The sequence below is a fragment of the Monopterus albus genome, unplaced genomic scaffold, assembly GCF_001952655.1.
Source record: "Monopterus albus unplaced genomic scaffold, M_albus_1.0 scaffold261.1, whole genome shotgun sequence".
In the NCBI taxonomy this organism is placed as follows: domain Eukaryota; kingdom Metazoa; phylum Chordata; class Actinopteri; order Synbranchiformes; family Synbranchidae; genus Monopterus; species Monopterus albus.
The window spans coordinates 442,761-461,834 of record NW_018128141.1 but is presented as its reverse complement, the minus strand read 5'-3'; the positions used below and the strand labels follow the sequence as shown (position 1 = coordinate 461,834).

Sequence of the window (19,074 nt, the reverse complement as noted above, 5' to 3'; positions counted from 1 at the left end):
GGTGTTCCGGGCATGTCCCACCAGGAGGAGGCCCCGGGGAAGACCCAGGACACGCTGGAGGGACTATGTCTCTCGGCTTGCCTGAGAACGCCTTGGCATGCCCCCGGAGGAGCTGGAGGAAGTGTCTGGAGAGAGGGAAGTCTGAGCATCTTTGCTTAGACTGCTGCCCCCGCGACCCGGTTCTGGATAAGCGGAGGAAAATGGATAGATGGAAAGCTAGAGCAGAAGCGAACATGTGCTCATTTGCCTTTGTCAGTCCATCCGCTGTTCACAAACGCTCTCCATCCAACCTCACTGAGCTCGAGCTGTTTTGCAAGGCGGAATGGGCAAAAATTTCAGTCTCTCGATGTGCAAAACTGATAGAGACATACCCCAAGTGACTTACAGCTGTAATCGCAGCAAAAGGTGGCGCTACAAAGTATTAACTCAAGGGGGCTGAATAATTTTGCACGCCCAATTTTTCAGTTTTTTATTTGTTAAAAAAGTTTGAAATATCCAATAAATTTCGTTCCACTTCATGATTGTGTCCCACTTGTTGATTCTTCACAAAAAATTACAGTTTTATATCTTTATGTTTGAAGCCTGAAATGTGGCAAAAGGTCGCAAAGTTCAAGGGGGCCGAATACTTTCACAAGGCACTGTACCAGAGTCTGTAGGTAACTCAGGCCAACTCTGTTTCTGTCTGTGCTGCATTTTAGTTTGACACTTCAGTGAAGCACTAAATGGCAGCTGATCTCAACATGCGTTTACTGGGTCGTGGCTGTAGTGGAGCTGGTGGGGGTGCATCCTGGCCCCATGGTGACAAAGGGACCCACCAACCGACCCAGTCTGCCTGACTGACTGAACTGGCACTTTTGTTGTTTAGTTGCACCCCCCCCCCACTTCAAGCACTGATAAGAGCCCAGTACAAGTCCCCCACCACCACCAGCAATGAGCCCTCAGCTCCACCCCTGGATCAAGGGTTTCACTTGCTGGATCAAGTGAGGCCAGTACAACTTGAGACAAACAGAAAGTAACATCATGACAGGAGAATAAACTCCAGTGAAGGGATGCGTGAACCAACGCAACTGTGTACTTCTCTTTTAAGAGACCCACAAACAGTGCGGATGCATTGGTTTCCTTTCTGTATTTACCTGTGCAGGTGGAGCTTTCTGCTGCTCTTTACTATCTGCTGAAGCTTCAGGGTCTCTGGATTTCTCCACCACAAACGTTCGATGTTTCTGATGTGGCTCAGCCTGACACACACATTGAAATTATATGAACCCCTTATTCTGTGCCTCCGAGTCTTTGGGTACAGATTTTTCAGGTAAAACTAGTTTTACTACCGCAGTGATACCTCACTGAATGAACTGTTGTGGAAGTAAAGTTTTTGAATGTAATTTTAAGAAGAATAAGGTAGAAGTACAGTAGTGTCTGAGTGTTAACCCTAACCTTAACCGCGGCTAAGATATTAGCTGACACTTAGGATCAGTCAGACTTTAGGTGGCTTGGGGGGGGGGTCTGATCTGTGTTTTGGAGGCAGTACATCTGTCCTGGAACCTGTGAGAACCTTGGACACCTTCAGGGGAGAGACAGACCTAGTTACTGCTGCCTGTGAAGCCATTACAAAGTGAGCTTGGGTGGTTAATACATTGACTTAGTCTGAGACTTTGTGGCTGACATAAGAGAAACAAAGGTGTGGAGGGCAGTGAGGTCTTCACTGTGAGAGGCTGCTGAACTGAACGAGCTGTCTGGATGTGCGCTCCAGTAGGCGTGCACTGAGAGTCAGGTCCAACACTAATCCAGCACATGAAGTAGTAATTCATGCTCTTGTGTCCTCACATCCTGGTCACTGTAGTTTGTCATACTCTTGCCTTAGTCCACGACGGAATGTAAACTCTTAGACATTATCAGCCTCTGAACATTTGTGACCACAGAGAAACCTGCAGTGTCTCAGGTCAGCTAACCGCTGCCTGTTCGATGTTCCCAGTGCCACATTTTTAATGAGGACGTTTTCTTAGCTGGTGCTGTATTCTGTGTTATGTGCTTGCTTGTGTCTTGCTATCCTTTTCTTTGGTGCAGTGTGTTTGCATCATGTCTGTCTGATGCTGTATGATGTGCCATATGCTGTAAATGTAAATAAATATGAGTAAACACTGAAGCTCATGTGAGCACCTGCGCTTCAGCTCTGAGCCTCATCTGTCTCATCTCCAGGTGATACTGCTGACGGATGAGATCCAGCTGACACAGGTACTCCTATAAACACACACAGACGGAGCAGCATCTGAAATTTACAAATGAAACAGTCTCAGCAGTGTCTCAGTCTTGATGTCACACTTCTGCCCCCTTGTGTTCACCTGTGGTCCTGAATGGACCTGGAGCTCATGCATGACTGAAGCCTCCAAATGCAGACTGATTTGTCTGATATGTAAAATGCAAACAATCAAGTTCTGACTTTGATGAGGCTTCATTCAGGAACCAGCTGGTTCTGTCCAGGGTCGGAAGATGTGGCTGAGACTTCTGGACAGTGCTAATGGCTGCCTATTTATTTTCAGTAAATCTCTCCAGACTGTAGGCCTCCGCTTGTTCAGTGTCACTGTTTCGTTTCTGTCTTGACATTTGAGACATGTGGATGTGGTGCTGAGTAATGAACCTGTCGAGTAACTAATGAGTTCTGCTGCTGAGTATTCAGTGACAATACAAATCGTTTTTCATTGAGTAATTGATATTTGAAGTCAGCTGCCAAACAGTGGTTACATAACATGCTGTCCCTTCACAGTGAAGCTGGCGTGTCTCCGGTGTATCCCACCTGGTGTCCCTCCTGCCTCCTGTCCTGAGGTGTGTCCTGGTGTTCAGGTCGTCCCGCTTCCTGCTCCTGACCTCTGGGCTTCCTGTGGCACTCGGCTGTGTATGGACGCAGACCCTGACATTCAGAGAGAAAAGGTCAAAGGTTAAAGAGGCTGTGGTGCTCAGCATAGTGGGACAAATTACTACAGCACTCTGACAAGAAACCAAGGAATTCAGTAAATACACTAACTCCAGCAATGTACTTCAGTAGAGTTTTGAGGTACTGTGCTACTTATACTATACTTCTACTATTCAGAGGGAACTAGCTCTGGTAAATTTTCAGATTAAGATTTTACACTGAGAAACATTTATTGAAGTCAACACAGTTAAAGATTAAAGAAGTATTTACCTGCTTTTTTGGCTTGTGACCTGTTCTAAAAACATTCCTGTCTAGTTGGGGCCTGTAGTCATGAGACAGATGTGTCTGGGTTGTGCACAGTCCACCAAAGACAAATTATGTTTACAAAAATTCACAGATTAGAGAAAAGTCTGAAATGGATTAGTGTTTCACAAATTATTATTAATATTCTATTTGTTTGTTTGTGACAACCCCTCAGATTTACCTGGTGACCATCTGGAGGGGTCTGACCCTAGGTTGGGAACCTCTGGACTAACTGTGTGGAAGGTAGTTAAAACCGATGATGACACATTCTAATATCAGATAGAACCACAGGAGGCATTTTACTGTGTACTTTTACTACTAATTACATAACCCTAATAATACTCCTGAACAGTTGCTTAAACTGTATTTGAGAAGGCCTTTAACTTATAGCACAGTATTTCAGTGTCACGTGTACTGTTAAAGTACAGAATCTGAATACTTCTTCTGCTCCCAGTACTGTGACCCAGCCTTCTCAGGTCATAAAATAATGCCTTTTTATTTTTTTTTTTGTCCCTGAAAAATAAAACGCACACACAGCAAAATTAACTGCTTTTAAAATGATTTCTAAATGTGTTTTGTTCAGCTCAGTCTGCTCCAGGCAGCAGTTCACTTCCTTCCTCACTTGGCCCCTTTTTGACTCGAACTCTGAACGTGAGCAAAGGGTAATTTCCTGTTGTGGGTTTGCAAGGCACCACTGAGGTTTACAGGGTCGAGTCATGCTCCTGTGGTCAAACCTGCATTATGTACTGTAGATGTCTCTTTTGTTAACCCTCAATCTGTCCTTAATTAATCAGAAATATCTGAAGAACCACACTGAGCCTGTGTGCAAGTGATGGTACAGACTCCATGAGCTTCATCCTACCAGCTGCTTCTCTGCTCTCAGCTTGTACTGGTTGGCTTCATGTCTCCTCTGTAGGTATTCGTTACGAGCTGCAGCCACACTGACAGACACAGACAGACACACAGAAAAGGTGACGCCTATAACCAGAGCTTATATAGATTCTAGTTTTGACCAAACCTTGTTATGAGAGTTTGATCTGAAGATTGATCTGCCCCATGTCTGTAGCCTACAGTAAACAGGAAGCTACAGCCAGCAGACAGTTAGCCTAGCTTCACATAAAGACTGGAAACAGCTAGCCTGGCTCTGTCCAAAGGGAACAAAGTTCACCATAACCCCCTCATAAACCCCAGCATGCTGTTTTGATTTTGAACCGATTAAACAGATTAGACAGAGACTAGAGGACAGACTAGGAGCTGAGGGCTCTCTTATCCAGTACCTGCATTAAGCCTGAGCAAATGGCTGTGAAGCCATGTGTCCCAAACATTATGGTGCCTTGAAAGGGGGGGTCAAACAGTGCTGTAACGTCTACACAGTATAACCACGTGTGTAAAATATATACCCTTTTTTAAAATCTTAGAATGTGCACTTTGACGTAATCTTTTTAAATTAGAAATCTGAACTTGTGAAGTACTGTACAGAAGTAAATGGATAAATGATGGGTCTCTGTCCCAAACATCAGGGCACTGTATACCAACTAGCTGCTGCCTGTAGCTTCATATTTACTCTGTTTCTGTTGTATTTGTAAAAAGTAAAAGATATTTAAAAAATATTTATTATAGACATATAATATGTGCACAAAAGAAAATCACATCTATACAGTACAAACATATTTATACCTACATACTGTATATTCAGCTACACATGAATCCAAAGCAAACAAGAGCTCGTGCACGGCAGGTGGGAGGCTAAACGCCTAAACAAAGACCTGTCCTAAACCCTAAGGCTATAGTTCCCCAAAATGTCAAACTATTCGTTTAATCTTATTCTTGTGAACCTTTGCTGCAGTTAGCTGCTAGCTATTAGCTAACTGGGAAGGTTAAAATCCAAGAAGATGTGCAGAACCTATAATGGTGTACATGTAGTGCTGAATCAAACAATCGATTGACAGGAAGTGAATTTATTTTGATAATCAGTCATCATTTTTAGTGAATATTATTAAAGTAAAACTTCAAATGTGAGGACTGGCCTCTTTCCTTCTTTGTTCCTCATGAGTTATCATGAACTGAATATCTTTCTTGTTGGATATAACAGCCAATCTGAAGATGTCACTCTGGGTTCTGGGACACTGTGACGGACATTTTTCTCTTTCCTGACAAAATGATCAATTGAGAACATACAGTAATCCATGGATGAATCAATAATGAAAATAACCATTAGATGTATGGTCACTCACAGCTGGTATGGCTCCACGGACGGAGCAGCATGGTCTTCACTTCGCTCCTTCTCTCTCTCCTGGGGAGGAAGGACGTCCTCCCTGTTCCTCTTCTGAAAGGCGTCCAGCTGGGCATGGTAGTGCTGGTAGTGGTCGAGAGGCTGCTGGCTGTTAAACCTGCATCAGTAATACATACGTACAGTAGATCTGGGTCACACGTGTAGCTCATCGAGATGTCACACCATTACCAATAATTGAGAAGTAGTTTCATAATACGATCTGAGTGTCATTTGTTTTGCCCTAATTCTGGGGATATTTGTTTTACTCACTTTTGGATCTGCTGCTCTGCGAACTCTCTGTTGGCAGCTGGCTGTCCTGTTCTCTGATGAAGAAATCATAAATAAATGTAGTACTAGTACAATACAAGCACAAGGAGAAAAACAATAGGAGTCAAATATAAGTTAGTAAAAGTAACTAGTAACTACAGCTGTTACAGAGTTATATTCCACCACTGCCAATTAGGTCTGTGTAATAACCAAGAGTCCTGCACAGTGTCCTTTACCTGTTTATAATGCCACTTAAGACGTCAGGTTAAATTTGTAATGGCGACCAGCAACAGTGATGGAGGAAGTCACAATAAAGTTAGCATATGTGAGTAACAGTTCTAAAAGGTGTGATTACTTTGTAGTGGCCAGGGGTGTGGACTCTGAGTGGGGCTCTCCAGTGTGGTTTCACAGATGGCCTCCTCCAGGCGGCCTCCGGCCTCTCTGCTCCTCTGGGCTTCTGTATCTTCTCTGGACAACAGCAGAGTCAGATTTACAAGAAGCTGTTCAACCATAAATTAGGGTGTCACTTTGAATCTAATGTCCTACATGTCCTGCCATTAAAACTTTCTATGGTATTCAAATTACTCTTTTTGAGTGATCTGAATTATCCGAAGACTTGTACTCAACATTTCTGTGTAGCATTACAGGCTGTGTGTCTTTTCTACTACATTATGGTCTGATGCTAAATGGGTTGATTACTATCATCTCATTATATTTATACTATGCACCTTTAAAATGAACTGAGCTACAACCTGCAGGGTGTTTTTAGATAGCACAGCTGCTTTCATGTGTTCTTTACATTTTTTCACATGTGCACATTTATTGTTTGTGGATTTGGAGTTTGTCAGTGACTGGCTACTAGAGCACACATCCTCTGTTAAGTTTCTGCTTCATGTCAGCCACACAGACAAGATTTCAACGTAGAAAACGGCTTCCCACAGGAGCTTTTATACCCAGAGTCAAACTATTTATGAAACTACAAACAGGGCTCACTAAGTAGTGAGCTTTGTATTTTTCCTTATCACATTTCCTGGTATTAGAGGCAACAGTAGCTCAGAAAGTCTCCACTAGCCTAACTTTAATAAACTGCTGCTATATGGTGTTACAATTGTTTGTAGGTCATGTTTCTTGTGTGTGCTTGTCTGAAAAAATGAAGGTTTCCTTTTCTCAGGCAGACCTTAAAGTCAACAAGACTACCTGAAGGTCAAAAAAAGCAACTCCTGCAGGTGCCCCCACAGGTGGCATGACCTCCCTGCTCAGTCTGCGCTTCCTGTCCCTGTTTTTCTGTGAAACAGCTGATGGCTTAAAGGTGGTTCAGTAATCTCATTCTAGTGTTTTAAGGATGAAGTGTGAGACAAACATAGGTAACCATTGTAAGGCAGACTAGCAATAAAAACAGGCACTCCTTCACTGATTTAAGACCAGCTCCAGTAACTTTGTGTTCTTGTGTTACCAAAACACAATGCGAGGAAGTGAGGCCACTACAATCAGCCCAATGGACTGACACAGCTGTGTTTCTCTGCAGTTTGCAGAAGGACGCGGCTGGAGAAGAGCCAGCACCTTGTGACCTGAACATGTTGCCAGTAAACAACCACTGGGTGTCGCCACACAGTACATTCAGCACACGTGATGGGATCTGTACAGATCAGAGCTGAAACTATCTGAAAGGACCGTTTTCAGGTTCACCTAACCACAGCTACTGTCCTGCAATAAACTGTATTACTGTTCAGTTTTTGTTTGAACTGTATTGTATGTTACACTAACAGAAGTCTTCAAAGATTGTCCACCCCGTTAAAACTTTGAACACCCTACTAAGTCAATACTTAGTAACCCCCCACCTTTGGCACGGGGGTGGAAATATTACCCACAACACAGATAAAGGAAATAATGGATTCCACTAAATATAATTCTGGCAGCAAACTCCTGAAGCCAGTCAAGACAGTGACACTAAAACAGGCTGGACTTTACAACAGGACAATGACCCCAAAGCAGTTCTCAAAATCCAACCTGAATTACGAAACACAGAAACACAAACCGGAGCTTCTGGGGCAGCCCTCACAGTCCCCTGGCCCGAACATCAGTGAAAACCTGTGGGGGATTTTAAACCTGCTCTATGTGCAACACAGCCTCAAATATCTCAGAAGCTAAAGTGATCTGCAGGAGGAGTGGCTGGAATTTCACATTTGAGGAACAAAAAGACACAAAGCAGCTGTGATATCTGCCAAAGCAGGGGTTGCTAACACTTACTAGGGTGCCCAAACCTTTCTACATGCCATGATTCAAGTTTCTTTTTTATATTTTAAATTGATTAAATAAAGAGTAACAGCGCAGAAACATGAGTTTAGGAAAGACTCATTTTAATGTCCATTTGCTGCAGGGGCTGGATTTACGTCTTCTCACTTCAGAAATCCCATGAAGGAGGGTTTGTTGCAGCACTGCTGGATCAGACTGACTCAGTTTGAGACAGGGGCTCCTTTCTTTCCTTCCTGTCTAAACGCTTTGCACAGACCTGTTTGTGCAGTGTTACCTGGTGCATTTGCAGCTCCTGCCTTTGCTTTAGCAGCTTGTGATGCTGCAGCTCTGTTTCGATGCAGCACTGTGTGGCTAAACTCCTCCTGCATTACCTACACACACACACACACACACACACACACACACACACACACAAATGTAATGTTGAAATCTAAACACTAAAATGCCTGATTCAGAATTAACGTAGTCTGAATCCCCTTCTTTGAAATATTCAGTTGTGCAGTTTCAAAAGACTTTCTGTATGGTATACAGTAGCCATCACTTCTACCTTTTCACAGACAGTACTGTTCAGTCAGAGAGGTATTCATTTAATCATCTAGTCATCGTTGAGGTTGTTGTCTGCAGTGATGTCTAACTGGCCTGCACTACACTGAGACGTGTCTAACGATTAGTCCAGCTTAGAAATACATTTCACTATAAGTCAACACTACCACCATCGCTGACCTCAGTGTAAACGATACTTTGCCAGTTTTCCAGTGTGAACATGCGACATGCCAAAAGTACCCGTTGTGGTGTGGCATGTGGTGTGGCTTTGACATGTTGAAATGATCTCACATAAAACCTTTCACTGATTTGACTGTTTAATGAACTTATCAATAAATCGCTCAGCTACCTGTGGGTCTAGGTGTTTGCTGATGTGCTTTTCCAGGAAGGGACACCTGAGGACAGAGTTGACCGAGGGACGGTCGCGAGGGTTGACCTGGAAGACAAGCACACAAGTCACATGGTTGGAAGCCGGTGTTTTGATGTCAACATGTTGTATTTTATAAAATGTAAAATCTTAATTTGTACAATAACTGGGAGCTGCAGTATGTGTCAGTGTAGTGGAGTAAAAAATACCACACTCCCCCCTTAAATATAATGTAAATGTATAAAGTAATAAAAAGAAATACTAAAATAAAACATTTGAGTAATTGTGCTAAGTAACTAAGTATCTTTACTCAAGTACTGTACTTAAGTATTTTCATTTTCTGTTACTTCATACTGTGACTTCACTACATTTTAGAGGCTAAACCTTTTTACTCCATTACATTTATTTTGTAACTTAAGTTACTAGTTACTTTTCAGAACCAGATTAATACAAAAATACAGTATAACTATAAGACCTCAATGGTCTGTGGTGGAAAACTCACAAGCCACCCAGGAGTACTTAAACTTAAATGCATATAAGCCAGTTCACCTAGCTCCCCTTTTAGCAGCTGCAACATTAAATGTGATGCATCAGTCATTATAATACAATATATGAAATACAGGAATGTGAAATGTGCCATTCTGCATAAGGAGTACTTTTACTTTTAGTATTTTAAGTATGTTTTGATGCTAATACTTTTGTACTTTTACTTAAGTAATATTTTGAATGCAGGACTTGTAACAGAGTATTTTTACACTGTTGTATTGCTACTTCTACTTAAGTAAAGGATCTGAGTACTTTTTCCACCACTGCAAGTAAGTGATGTTCAACTCTGATTCAGCAGTGCAGCTGTGTAAGTCCAGGTTCACGAACTGCACCTGTTGTTTATGCACAGTTCATTTATCTACTTCTTACCCACGCACTTTAAAGATAATTCCTAAGTCAACAGAAAGTGTCTCAGAGTGTGTGACCTTGAAGAGTTGGGTGATCAGCAGGCGCAGGTCGTAGGAGTAGCGGCTGGGGACTGGGTTGTAGCGCCCCCTGCAGATTTTACTGACCAGCTGTCGCAAACTGCTGCCCTCAAACTGCAGGTGAAGACAGACACAGTGGATGGACTGAAATGCATTGGCTGCCACTTTGATGATTGATAATTGTGCTATTATTTTTAAACGTGCACAGCCTCTCCAGTGTGAGAACCTGATGCTTTTAGTTACCATTTATGATGGTAAGGTGCATTTCTTTGAGTTTTAGACTTAAATAAAACAAGCTGTGTCGACACTCAGGCTGTGGGATATTATGCTAAGTTGTCAGTTATTAGGTACACATGGCTAAACTTGAGTCCAGCTAATCCAACACTCCTGCAACCCGCCTTCATGAAGGCGATAATGTTCAACTGTTTAAGAGATGTGTTCCTGTTATTTCACGCTGATATAAATGGGATGGACAAAATGATAAACACACCTATCACAATACTTTTCATCATCAGAAACGCCAGCCTCCAAAACGATCATCCCCTTGAACCAACACATCTCTGAAACAGAAACTGAACATTATAACCTTCATGGAGGACGATTTACTGCAGGACTGTTGGATTAGACAGATAGTTTAAGCATTTTTTTATTTTATGCCATAATTAGTACTAATTTATTTGGCCATTTTCTGCCTCTATATAATGAAAGTAGAAAGATGACAGGATCAGAAGAAGGTCAATGAACTAAAAAGTCAGCTGCAGATAAATTTTCGTTCATCAAAGACTCTGTTTAAATCTCCCCATTAGCACAACTCACTTTGCTCTTATTGTGCTGAGAATGCCCTCTGTAGACTAAATTAGCATTAGTGTTATTGTTAGCTCAGTGTTAGCAGAGTCTCTGAGATTCCAGCTGTGTGTGCGTGTGAAGCAGCTGCTGAAGTGCTGGGTGTGGTGCAGCTTACTGGATGTTTCAGGGTGCAGAGTTCATACAGGACGCAGCCCAGTGACCAGATATCCCTACAGACAGGACAGACACACAGATGTTTGCATTATACATTAAATGAACAAGAACAGATCATAGACAAACTCCCTGATTTCTTTATATCACAGACAGATTCAGGGAGTCACCACAAAACAGTACAACTTTTCTTTCTTTACTTGTTCTTTTAGTAAATGTTGTGTAACTTATATACTTCTTGTTGAGACAAGATACAAGGGCAGGGCTTTACAAATGAAATATCCTCTGTCCCTGTGAGCTATAGTCATAAACAACAGCAACAAAGCCACAGTGTCAAAATCTAGAGCAGTGAAGTGGTCAGTCAGAGCAGAGCCAGAGAGAAGGCTCTTTAAAAGCTTTTCAGTGTCGGACTCATACAGCTACTTTGACATTTGTTTTGTTGGCTGGGGACCAATGTGTGTGTGTGTGCCCTTGTACTTCTATCTTTGTGAGGACCTATTACTGTATAGACTTTCAGACTGAAGACATTTTCAGACACTGGAAACATTTTTGTCTCGTCCTCAAAGAACAGTTTGAGAGCTTAGACTCTTGTGTAGGATTAAGTTTAGAATTAGGTTTAGGCTAAAGTTAGGGCTGGGGGCTCGGGCAGAGACAGTCTCAAAAGTATAGAAAGAGAAGCATGTCTGTGTGAGTGTAGGAAAGAGGAAGCAACTCTGACCTTGGCTGTATCAAAACAAGACAGCAGACAAGAACAGAGCAGTGAGCACACAGAGCGCAGGAAGAGAATGATAATTATTTTGAGATCTCTGCATGTAATCATGCTCCTGCAGCTGATCGATGTCACAGCCAAAGACTGCAGACCCTGTCAGTGGGTGTTATGCTTTGTCTGTTATACAGCTGGTTAGAACACACGTGCCACCCAGTACCACTCAGAATCCAGAGCAGCAGACCATCAGCCACTTTGTGACCTCGCTGCTACTGTCACCATGTGTGTCAGATCCACCGAAGTCCTGAATAAAATCTCTACCAGCTGTTCAGTTGCAGCATCACAACACATTCAGCTACACAAGGTTCACTTCTCAGTTCTGAGCCACAGCAGTTCAGTCCAGCTGTATTATTTCAGAACTATTCAAGGTGACATTCAGGCTCTTTTCTTGGTGTCTGTAGTCTCAGAAAAATAACCTTTGAGTTTCTGTGTCCACTACCAGACCCCATAGCATCTTTCACAATGACAGAGATGTAGAAGTTGTTGTAGACCTTCATCTTGGTTTAGGTTGCGAGTGCTGTGCTCAGTAGTGACCATACATACGTCTTGTTGTTGTATGGCTGACTCTCGCAGATCTCTGGAGAGAGGTAGTACGGTGTCCCAACACAGGTCCTGGCCAGCTCCATGGTGCTGCAGAGCCACAGTTCACAAAGACAGCACACAGGTTTCAGTGTGTATAGTAAGAACAGCCTCAAATCGACACAGCAGTCTCTCACACTTCTGTGTAACTTGTGGTGGCCTGTTTTTAGAAGCTACCTGGATGTTTGCAGAATGGAGTTTTTAGTTCAGCTGCACTCCATGTTTCATCCAACATCTCACCAGGTTACTGGTGCAAGGTGTTTTCCTCAGGAACTTTAGAGTTTTTCTGCCTATGCCTCAACTTGTTTCAACTGAACTGAACATCCCCTGAAATGTGACTAGCAAACCAAATACACTGGATTTTTTACCTGAACTGTTCCACCCCTAGTCAACTTACAAATGGGACCTTCACTATTGTTTCAAGACAGATTCGATGTAAATCTTTAAAAACACCTCACAACTATATAGTTTCATTTTTAAAAAGGTTCAATAATTTCTCAAATAGCCGCTCATTGTAAATGTTAAAAGACTGTTTCAGTTTTCACGTGTCTTAAAACAGCAGTCACATGCTCATATGAACACTGAAACATGTTTTGCTTCCTGTAATCCTCCAGTTCATATCACCCATAAAAGGGTTTATCTTTAATGAATTTACTTTTAATGTTTGCAGTGCAGATAACTGGACAATTCGGCAAGCATCAAATTTTGAACAGCGATAGCTAAACAAGCGGCTACAGCTTGCAGGCTGACACACACTGTGGAGGATGAGGGTCTGCTTGAAATAATTTGCATTGGATCCAAAGACTGCACATGTGACTTGCACCCCTGGAGCCAATACACACAACTTGTATAAAGACGAGAAATCTAAAGTGGATGAGGCACTGGGACAGACAAACATGGCTTCACTCAGCGGAGGTTACTAGCCCTGTCTCAGTAATCCCAGTTACCTCGGGGCCCTTTAAGTTACATTTATCACTAGTGGTGGAAAAAGTACTCAGATCCTTTACAAGTAAAAGTAGCAATACAACAAGTAAAAGTCCTGCATTCAAAATGTTACTTAAGTAAAAGTACAAAAGTATTAGCATCAAAACATACTTAAAGTACTAAGAGTAAAAGTACTCCCTATGCAGAATGGCACATTTCACATTCCTGTATATCATATTATTGTATTATAATGACTGATCCATTATTGTGTTCATCACAGTTAATGCTGCAGCTGGTAAAGGTGAGCTAGTTTAACTGGCTTATATGCATTTAATTAGAACTACTCCTGGGTAGCTTGTGAGTTTTCCACCACAGATCAGTGAGGTCTTATAATTATACTGTATTTTTATGTTAATCTGGTTCTGAAAAGTAACTAGTAACTAAAGTTATAAAATAAATGTAGTGGAGCAAAAAGTAAAATGTTTGCCTCTAAAATGTAGTGAAATCAAAGTATGAAGTAGCCAAAAATGAAAATACTCAAGTAAAGTACAGATACCTCAAAATTGTACTTAAGTACAGTACTTGAGTTCTTACCTCTTAGCCTGGTATTGTATGTAGTATGAAAAACTACAATACTTAAAGACAGATACACATTTATTTGTATCGGTTTGTCTGTACAGGCCGACAGTTACTTCCAGACCCTGTGTGTTTGCGTGTCCTGGTCAACAGTGGAATGATAATGGCTTGTCTGGAGCTCCTGCATGTGTTACAGGGTGCTCAGTGATAAAACAGCTGCACTGCGTGTGTGAAGATTACTTGTTCAACATTCTCGCGATTCCAAAGTCCCCCAGCTTTGCTTTCATCCCTCCGCTGGTTAGGAAGATATTCTAGAGCAGAGGGAGATCAGGAATGAAAGCATGACTGTGTCCCCCAGAAAAACAGTGACTGCATCATGTGTGTGGAAACAAATATGAATGCTGACAGATAGTGAAGGCTGTGAACACAGCCCAGTTATTCTGGGAGCTGGCACACAGCGAGGTCTTTGTTCAGAACAAAGATGAGCCTACAGTCCCCTGAACTCTCTAATGATAATACCTGCTAATTAAAAAGCTTCACCTCAGGGTCTGTGGAGAATGTTGTTTGCCATGTATGTGTTCAGCTAGAAACACACTATGTACAGTCTGCGGACTACAAGGCTCGGTTAAAAAGAGCGTCTCTTTAATATCAACAACTGCATAATCTGGTTGTGAGTGAAATGGTTCCAGTTCTAAAATGTTCAGCTGATAGAAAATTAATTAACAATTCTGAGTTGTTTATTCAAGTCTTTATCAAGCAAAAATATCAACCGTTCTCTACCTTTTGTTCTATATCACGATAAAGCAATGTTTTTGTACATGGTTGGTCAGACAAACAGGAATTTAAAGATGTCACTGGACTCTGGAAACACTGTTCACTGTTCTCTGACATTTTACAGGCTAAACTATTAAGCAGAAAACCACTGTTAATGAAAATAACAGTGTGGTTGCAGCGGTTGATGGGAGCGAGTGAAGCTAATGATCAGAGTGTGTCAGAAGGAGCCAGACTGTGTGGTTCACTGATGTGATGAATGCGTGTTGCAATAGTGAAGCAGGTCACATACCGGAGACTTGATGTCCCTGTGGAGAATCTTCCTGTCGTGGATGTGTTTGAGGCCCAGGCAGATCTGAACGAACCAGTCCACGATCTGAGGAACACACTGCACAGTTTTACTGTGTGTTAAGTCATATTTTCATATTTGCTGTGAAGGCCGTGTTACTTCCTAATAACAGAAACATGGGGAGGATCGTCGGTCCTCCAATGTCCCCCTCACTTGTGAACAAATTAGTTTGAGGTTTAGGAATGAAAGCAAACAGTGAAACCCTTCACAGGTATGTGTGTCTGTGTACTTGAACGGCTATCTTTGTGAGGACCAGTTTGAGTTTTAGACCTTGGGAGTGAGTAAAAGACATTTTGGCCCATCCTCACTTTCTGACACACTTTCAAAGGAAACTCTGAGGGCTGATGTGAAGTAGCTGCATCTGGGGGTGTGCTGAACATGTGATTCACATACTCTGAGAGAAGAGTGGTGCTCTGGGGCTGGCTGTGGCTCAGGAGGTAGAGCAGGTCATCTCCTGACCAAAAGATTAGCAGTTCAATTTCTGGCTTGTCCAGTTCATGTGTTGAAGTGTCCTTGAGCAAAATACTGAAACCCCAGTTGACACAGGTGTGTGTGAATGGATGAATGGCCAGATAGTGTGAAAGTGCTTTGAGTGTGCTGCAATGCATAGAAAAGTGCTATATAAGTAAAAGACCATCTCTGACATACCGTATCTGCTCCCACCAAACACACCAGCTATAGTGTGTTAGGTATTTTTTAGTCAGATAGATATTGGTTAGATACTTGTTGTATTAGAAATTTTTAGTGGAGACAGGATGTCTAGTTTAAATGCTTAGTCATTCTCATGAGTTTTTTTTTTCCTGTGTTGGGCCATGCGTTTGTGAAGCGGCTGCTTAGTTTCACCAATGTACAAGTCGTTACACTCCTGACTACACTTAATTGCATACACCATATCACTCTGTTTGTGTCTGGGTGTTTTGTCCTTCGGGTGGACCAGTCTCTGCCGCAGGGTGTTCCCTGGTTTAAAGTTAACTGGGATATTGTGGTTGCGAAAGATCCTTTTTAGCTTCTCTGATAAACCAACCACATAAGGGATGACAGTGTTATCCCCTCTTGTTTCTGGTTTCTCCCTGTTGGTGTTGGGCCTCTTCCTTGCTTTGGTGAAGGCCCACTTGGGGTATCCACAAGCCTTGAGGGAGTTCTGGGTGTGTAGTTTCTCCTTCTTGGTCCCTTCTGCAGTTGTGCGCACTTCCTTGTGAGCACTTCCTCGGACCTGTGGTTTAGAGTTCTAATGACCCCCGGTTTGTGTTGAAGTGGAGTGTGAGTCAAAAAGAAGGTATTGGTCTGTGTGTGTAGGTTTCCAATATACTTCCACCTTCAGCCTTCTGTCTCCTTCTAGTGGACTGCACAGTCCAAACGGCCAGATAGTAATCTTTGGCATCCTCATGAGTGAACTTCATGTTGATATCCCAAGAGTTGATATGCTTGGTGAAAGCCTCTACCTCTTGGGTTCTGATTTTAACCCATGTGTCATCCACGTAACGGAACCAGTGGCTGGGAGCCATTTTGTTTCATTCATGTAGTGGAGTGGAGCAGCGAGCAGCAGTGTTTCAGTTTCTGCTGTGATTGGCGCTCACCCAGCTGTTGCCTACACTGGGTCAGAGGATATCTGCATAAACTCATGTTGCATAAACCCCCCAAGTCGCCCGTGATGGCGGCGCGTACGTACGCAGCAGCCCGGGGCCCTCGGCTCCAAAAAAAAATTTGTTGTACGTGTCACAATGTTACAATGACAACAAAATACAGCTTCTTCTTCTAAAGTTGCACAAACTTCCCACTGTAGTAGTGTAGCTGAGTGCATTCGGAATCTGATGAGCTCTGCAGGGTTGCAGAGCCAGGTCTCATTCGTAATGAATGGCAGCTGTCACTGGCCCAGCCTTTTAGATCTGTGTGTGTGAACGCAGTGTGAGACCTGGTTTTAGTTTTCAGGTTAGAACCAGGTTTAGGTTAGGATTAGTTAAGGGGCTAGGGGAGGCATTATGTCAGTGAGTGTCAGCACAAAGGTAGAAGTACAAACATATGTGTGTGCACCTGCTCCTCAGAGAAGGAGACCCCTCTCTGCATGTGGATCTTCTTCATCAGGTCTCCTCCATCACAGTACTCCATCACTATGTACAGGCTGCCCTTCTCTGTACAGACACACAGTAGACAGTGTACACTCTGACGCTGATCTGCTGGCATAAATACAGGATCACATTAAATTCACTGCAGAGACACACACACACACACACCTTGAAATGATGTGATGAAGGTGACGATGTTAGGGTGGTTCATCTTCGACAGCAGCGTCACCTCTTTCTTTGACACTTCCTTCTTCCTCGCTGACATCTGAGTAGTCAGAAACAACAAAACAACACGTATCCCCCACATGAACACTAACCTAAAACAGACACCTAACAGCTGGTTAAATTATCATAATCTGGGAAAAACACTACAAAAACACTCCTGAAATCAAAATATGGGGGCACCCTTGTAAAAAAAGGTCTTTGCACTCAAGGGATTTTCCTGCTTAAATAAAAGAGAAAAAATAAATAAAATAAATTTGAGCACAAGTTTGACATTTGTAGACATATGCTTTCTTGTTAACAGTTAGATGGGAAGATTAATATCACTCTGTCCGCACAGTAAATAGAAAGCTATGTCCAGCATTGTGTTAGCTTAGCTTGGCAAAAACACAGGAAACCACGGAGCCGACTGTGCGAAGGTAAGAACATCCACCGTTCAGCACCTCTAAAGCTCAGTAGCAAATTATATCTTGTGTGTTTAATCTGTACAAAAACCAAAGTGTAAAAATGACAAACCCTGGTTTCACGAGGATCAACTGCCAAACTGTTATTTGTCAACCATTCACAGCCCCCACCCAAGAAACAAGCCCCAGAACCCAGTCACTGTGCTAAGATAAGCAAATTACCTGATGACTGTAGATTCATATTTGTCAACCAAATATGAGTTTTAACTTCTCAGCTGTCTCTGCCAGATAGCGAGCAGGCATCTTTCCCAAATGTTGAACTATTCCTTTAAATTAACCACATTTAAAAAAAAAGGTAGCCATAGTGTGATGTAGCCTAAAAATACTCGAGTACAAGAACACACCTGTGTTATAAACCTAATTTATTCTAGACCTTACTTTGTAAAGTGTCCTGAGATGACTTTTGTTGTGATTTGGCGCTATACAAATAAAATTTGATTTGATTAGATTTGATTTAAACCCAAGTTAGATGTACTGTATGGGCAGCAAAAATAGACCTTTATTATCCAAATTCGAACAGTTCTCACCATCAGGGATACCCCTCATGCATACTGGTAGATGAACCTATAGTACTGCATACAGCGTAATGAGCTTTTCATCTCTTTAACATGTGAAATGACAGTACTCAAGTAAATTATGTTTAATTATTACCTTCCACTTCAGTTACTGTACATCACATTCTATAGAATCATGTCTTAATTAATCACATCTGTATTAATCAGTGTGTATACAGAGGCTGGTGTGCACACTGTAACTTCATTAACCTGATGTCATTAATGTTCTCTCCTTATAAAAGTCTGTCCACTGTTTTCCATGTCATTTCTGTACTAAACATTTAAAAATACAGTACCGTGTATCAATGAGCTAATCGTTCAGGCTGAAAGTGAACTCTGCTTAACAAACATAGCTGTTTGTATTTAGTTATTAAAGCAGAAGGGAGCTCAACTGTTGCTAAAATGAACACACAACCCATCACACCTTTCTGAGGATGATCTCTTTGACCACACACTGTCTGTCTCCACCTCCCCTTCTGTCTCTGACCAGGAAGGCTTTCCCAAACGCACCCTCTCCAATCTGACGGATAACCTCATAGCTGTTCATAACACCCGGCTGACCTGCACAGACAACAGAGGCACATTTGTACACAGAAATGTGAGCAGGGAAGGTTCCAGCTGCTCTAACCACTTTATGTAGATACAGTGTTAGTTATAATAATGCATCCAATTCAGTAACAAAACATTACTTTGTAAAATATGTAAAACATTGATTTTCCACAGTACATCGCAACTACAGCAGTTAAGTAAATGTAGAAGATAAAAATTACATTATTTGCCACTGAAATGAAGTGGTGTGTCACATTAAATGGAAATACTAAACAGCAAGTGTACAGTTAGCTTACTTTAAAACTGTACTTAGTGTACTAATGTTATTTACTTTCCACCACCGATACTAATGATAGACAGTTTCTCCCATCGTAGCCAGTAAAGTACATCAAATAAAGACTTGACGAATTTAACGTTCA

The 19,074-nt window shown here is 42.1% G+C and overlaps 1 protein-coding gene across 1 annotated transcript in view; it reads right to left on the bottom strand.

Annotated features, from left to right (window-relative positions):
- The window catches only part of LOC109972591 (serine/threonine-protein kinase Nek5), a 23,717-nt gene extending 4,643 nt beyond the window's left edge, over positions 1 to 19,074 (bottom strand). Inside the window, exons 1-18 of the mRNA XM_020621549.1 lie at positions 18,987 to 19,074; positions 18,531 to 18,667; positions 17,035 to 17,131; positions 16,835 to 16,932; positions 14,747 to 14,830; positions 13,924 to 13,994; positions 12,148 to 12,234; positions 10,843 to 10,897; positions 9,882 to 9,995; positions 8,893 to 8,979; positions 8,275 to 8,371; positions 6,103 to 6,215; positions 5,751 to 5,803; positions 5,443 to 5,598; positions 4,071 to 4,149; positions 2,789 to 2,902; positions 2,155 to 2,235; positions 1,134 to 1,235 (exon numbers count right to left, since the gene is read on the bottom strand). Coding sequence (XP_020477205.1) covers positions 1,134 to 1,235; positions 2,155 to 2,235; positions 2,789 to 2,902; positions 4,071 to 4,149; positions 5,443 to 5,598; positions 5,751 to 5,803; positions 6,103 to 6,215; positions 8,275 to 8,371; positions 8,893 to 8,979; positions 9,882 to 9,995; positions 10,843 to 10,897; positions 12,148 to 12,234; positions 13,924 to 13,994; positions 14,747 to 14,830; positions 16,835 to 16,932; positions 17,035 to 17,131; positions 18,531 to 18,667; positions 18,987 to 19,044 — 1,683 coding nt within the window. The 5' untranslated portion in view covers positions 19,045 to 19,074. The remainder of the gene's footprint in view (positions 1 to 1,133; positions 1,236 to 2,154; positions 2,236 to 2,788; positions 2,903 to 4,070; positions 4,150 to 5,442; positions 5,599 to 5,750; positions 5,804 to 6,102; positions 6,216 to 8,274; positions 8,372 to 8,892; positions 8,980 to 9,881; positions 9,996 to 10,842; positions 10,898 to 12,147; positions 12,235 to 13,923; positions 13,995 to 14,746; positions 14,831 to 16,834; positions 16,933 to 17,034; positions 17,132 to 18,530; positions 18,668 to 18,986) is intronic.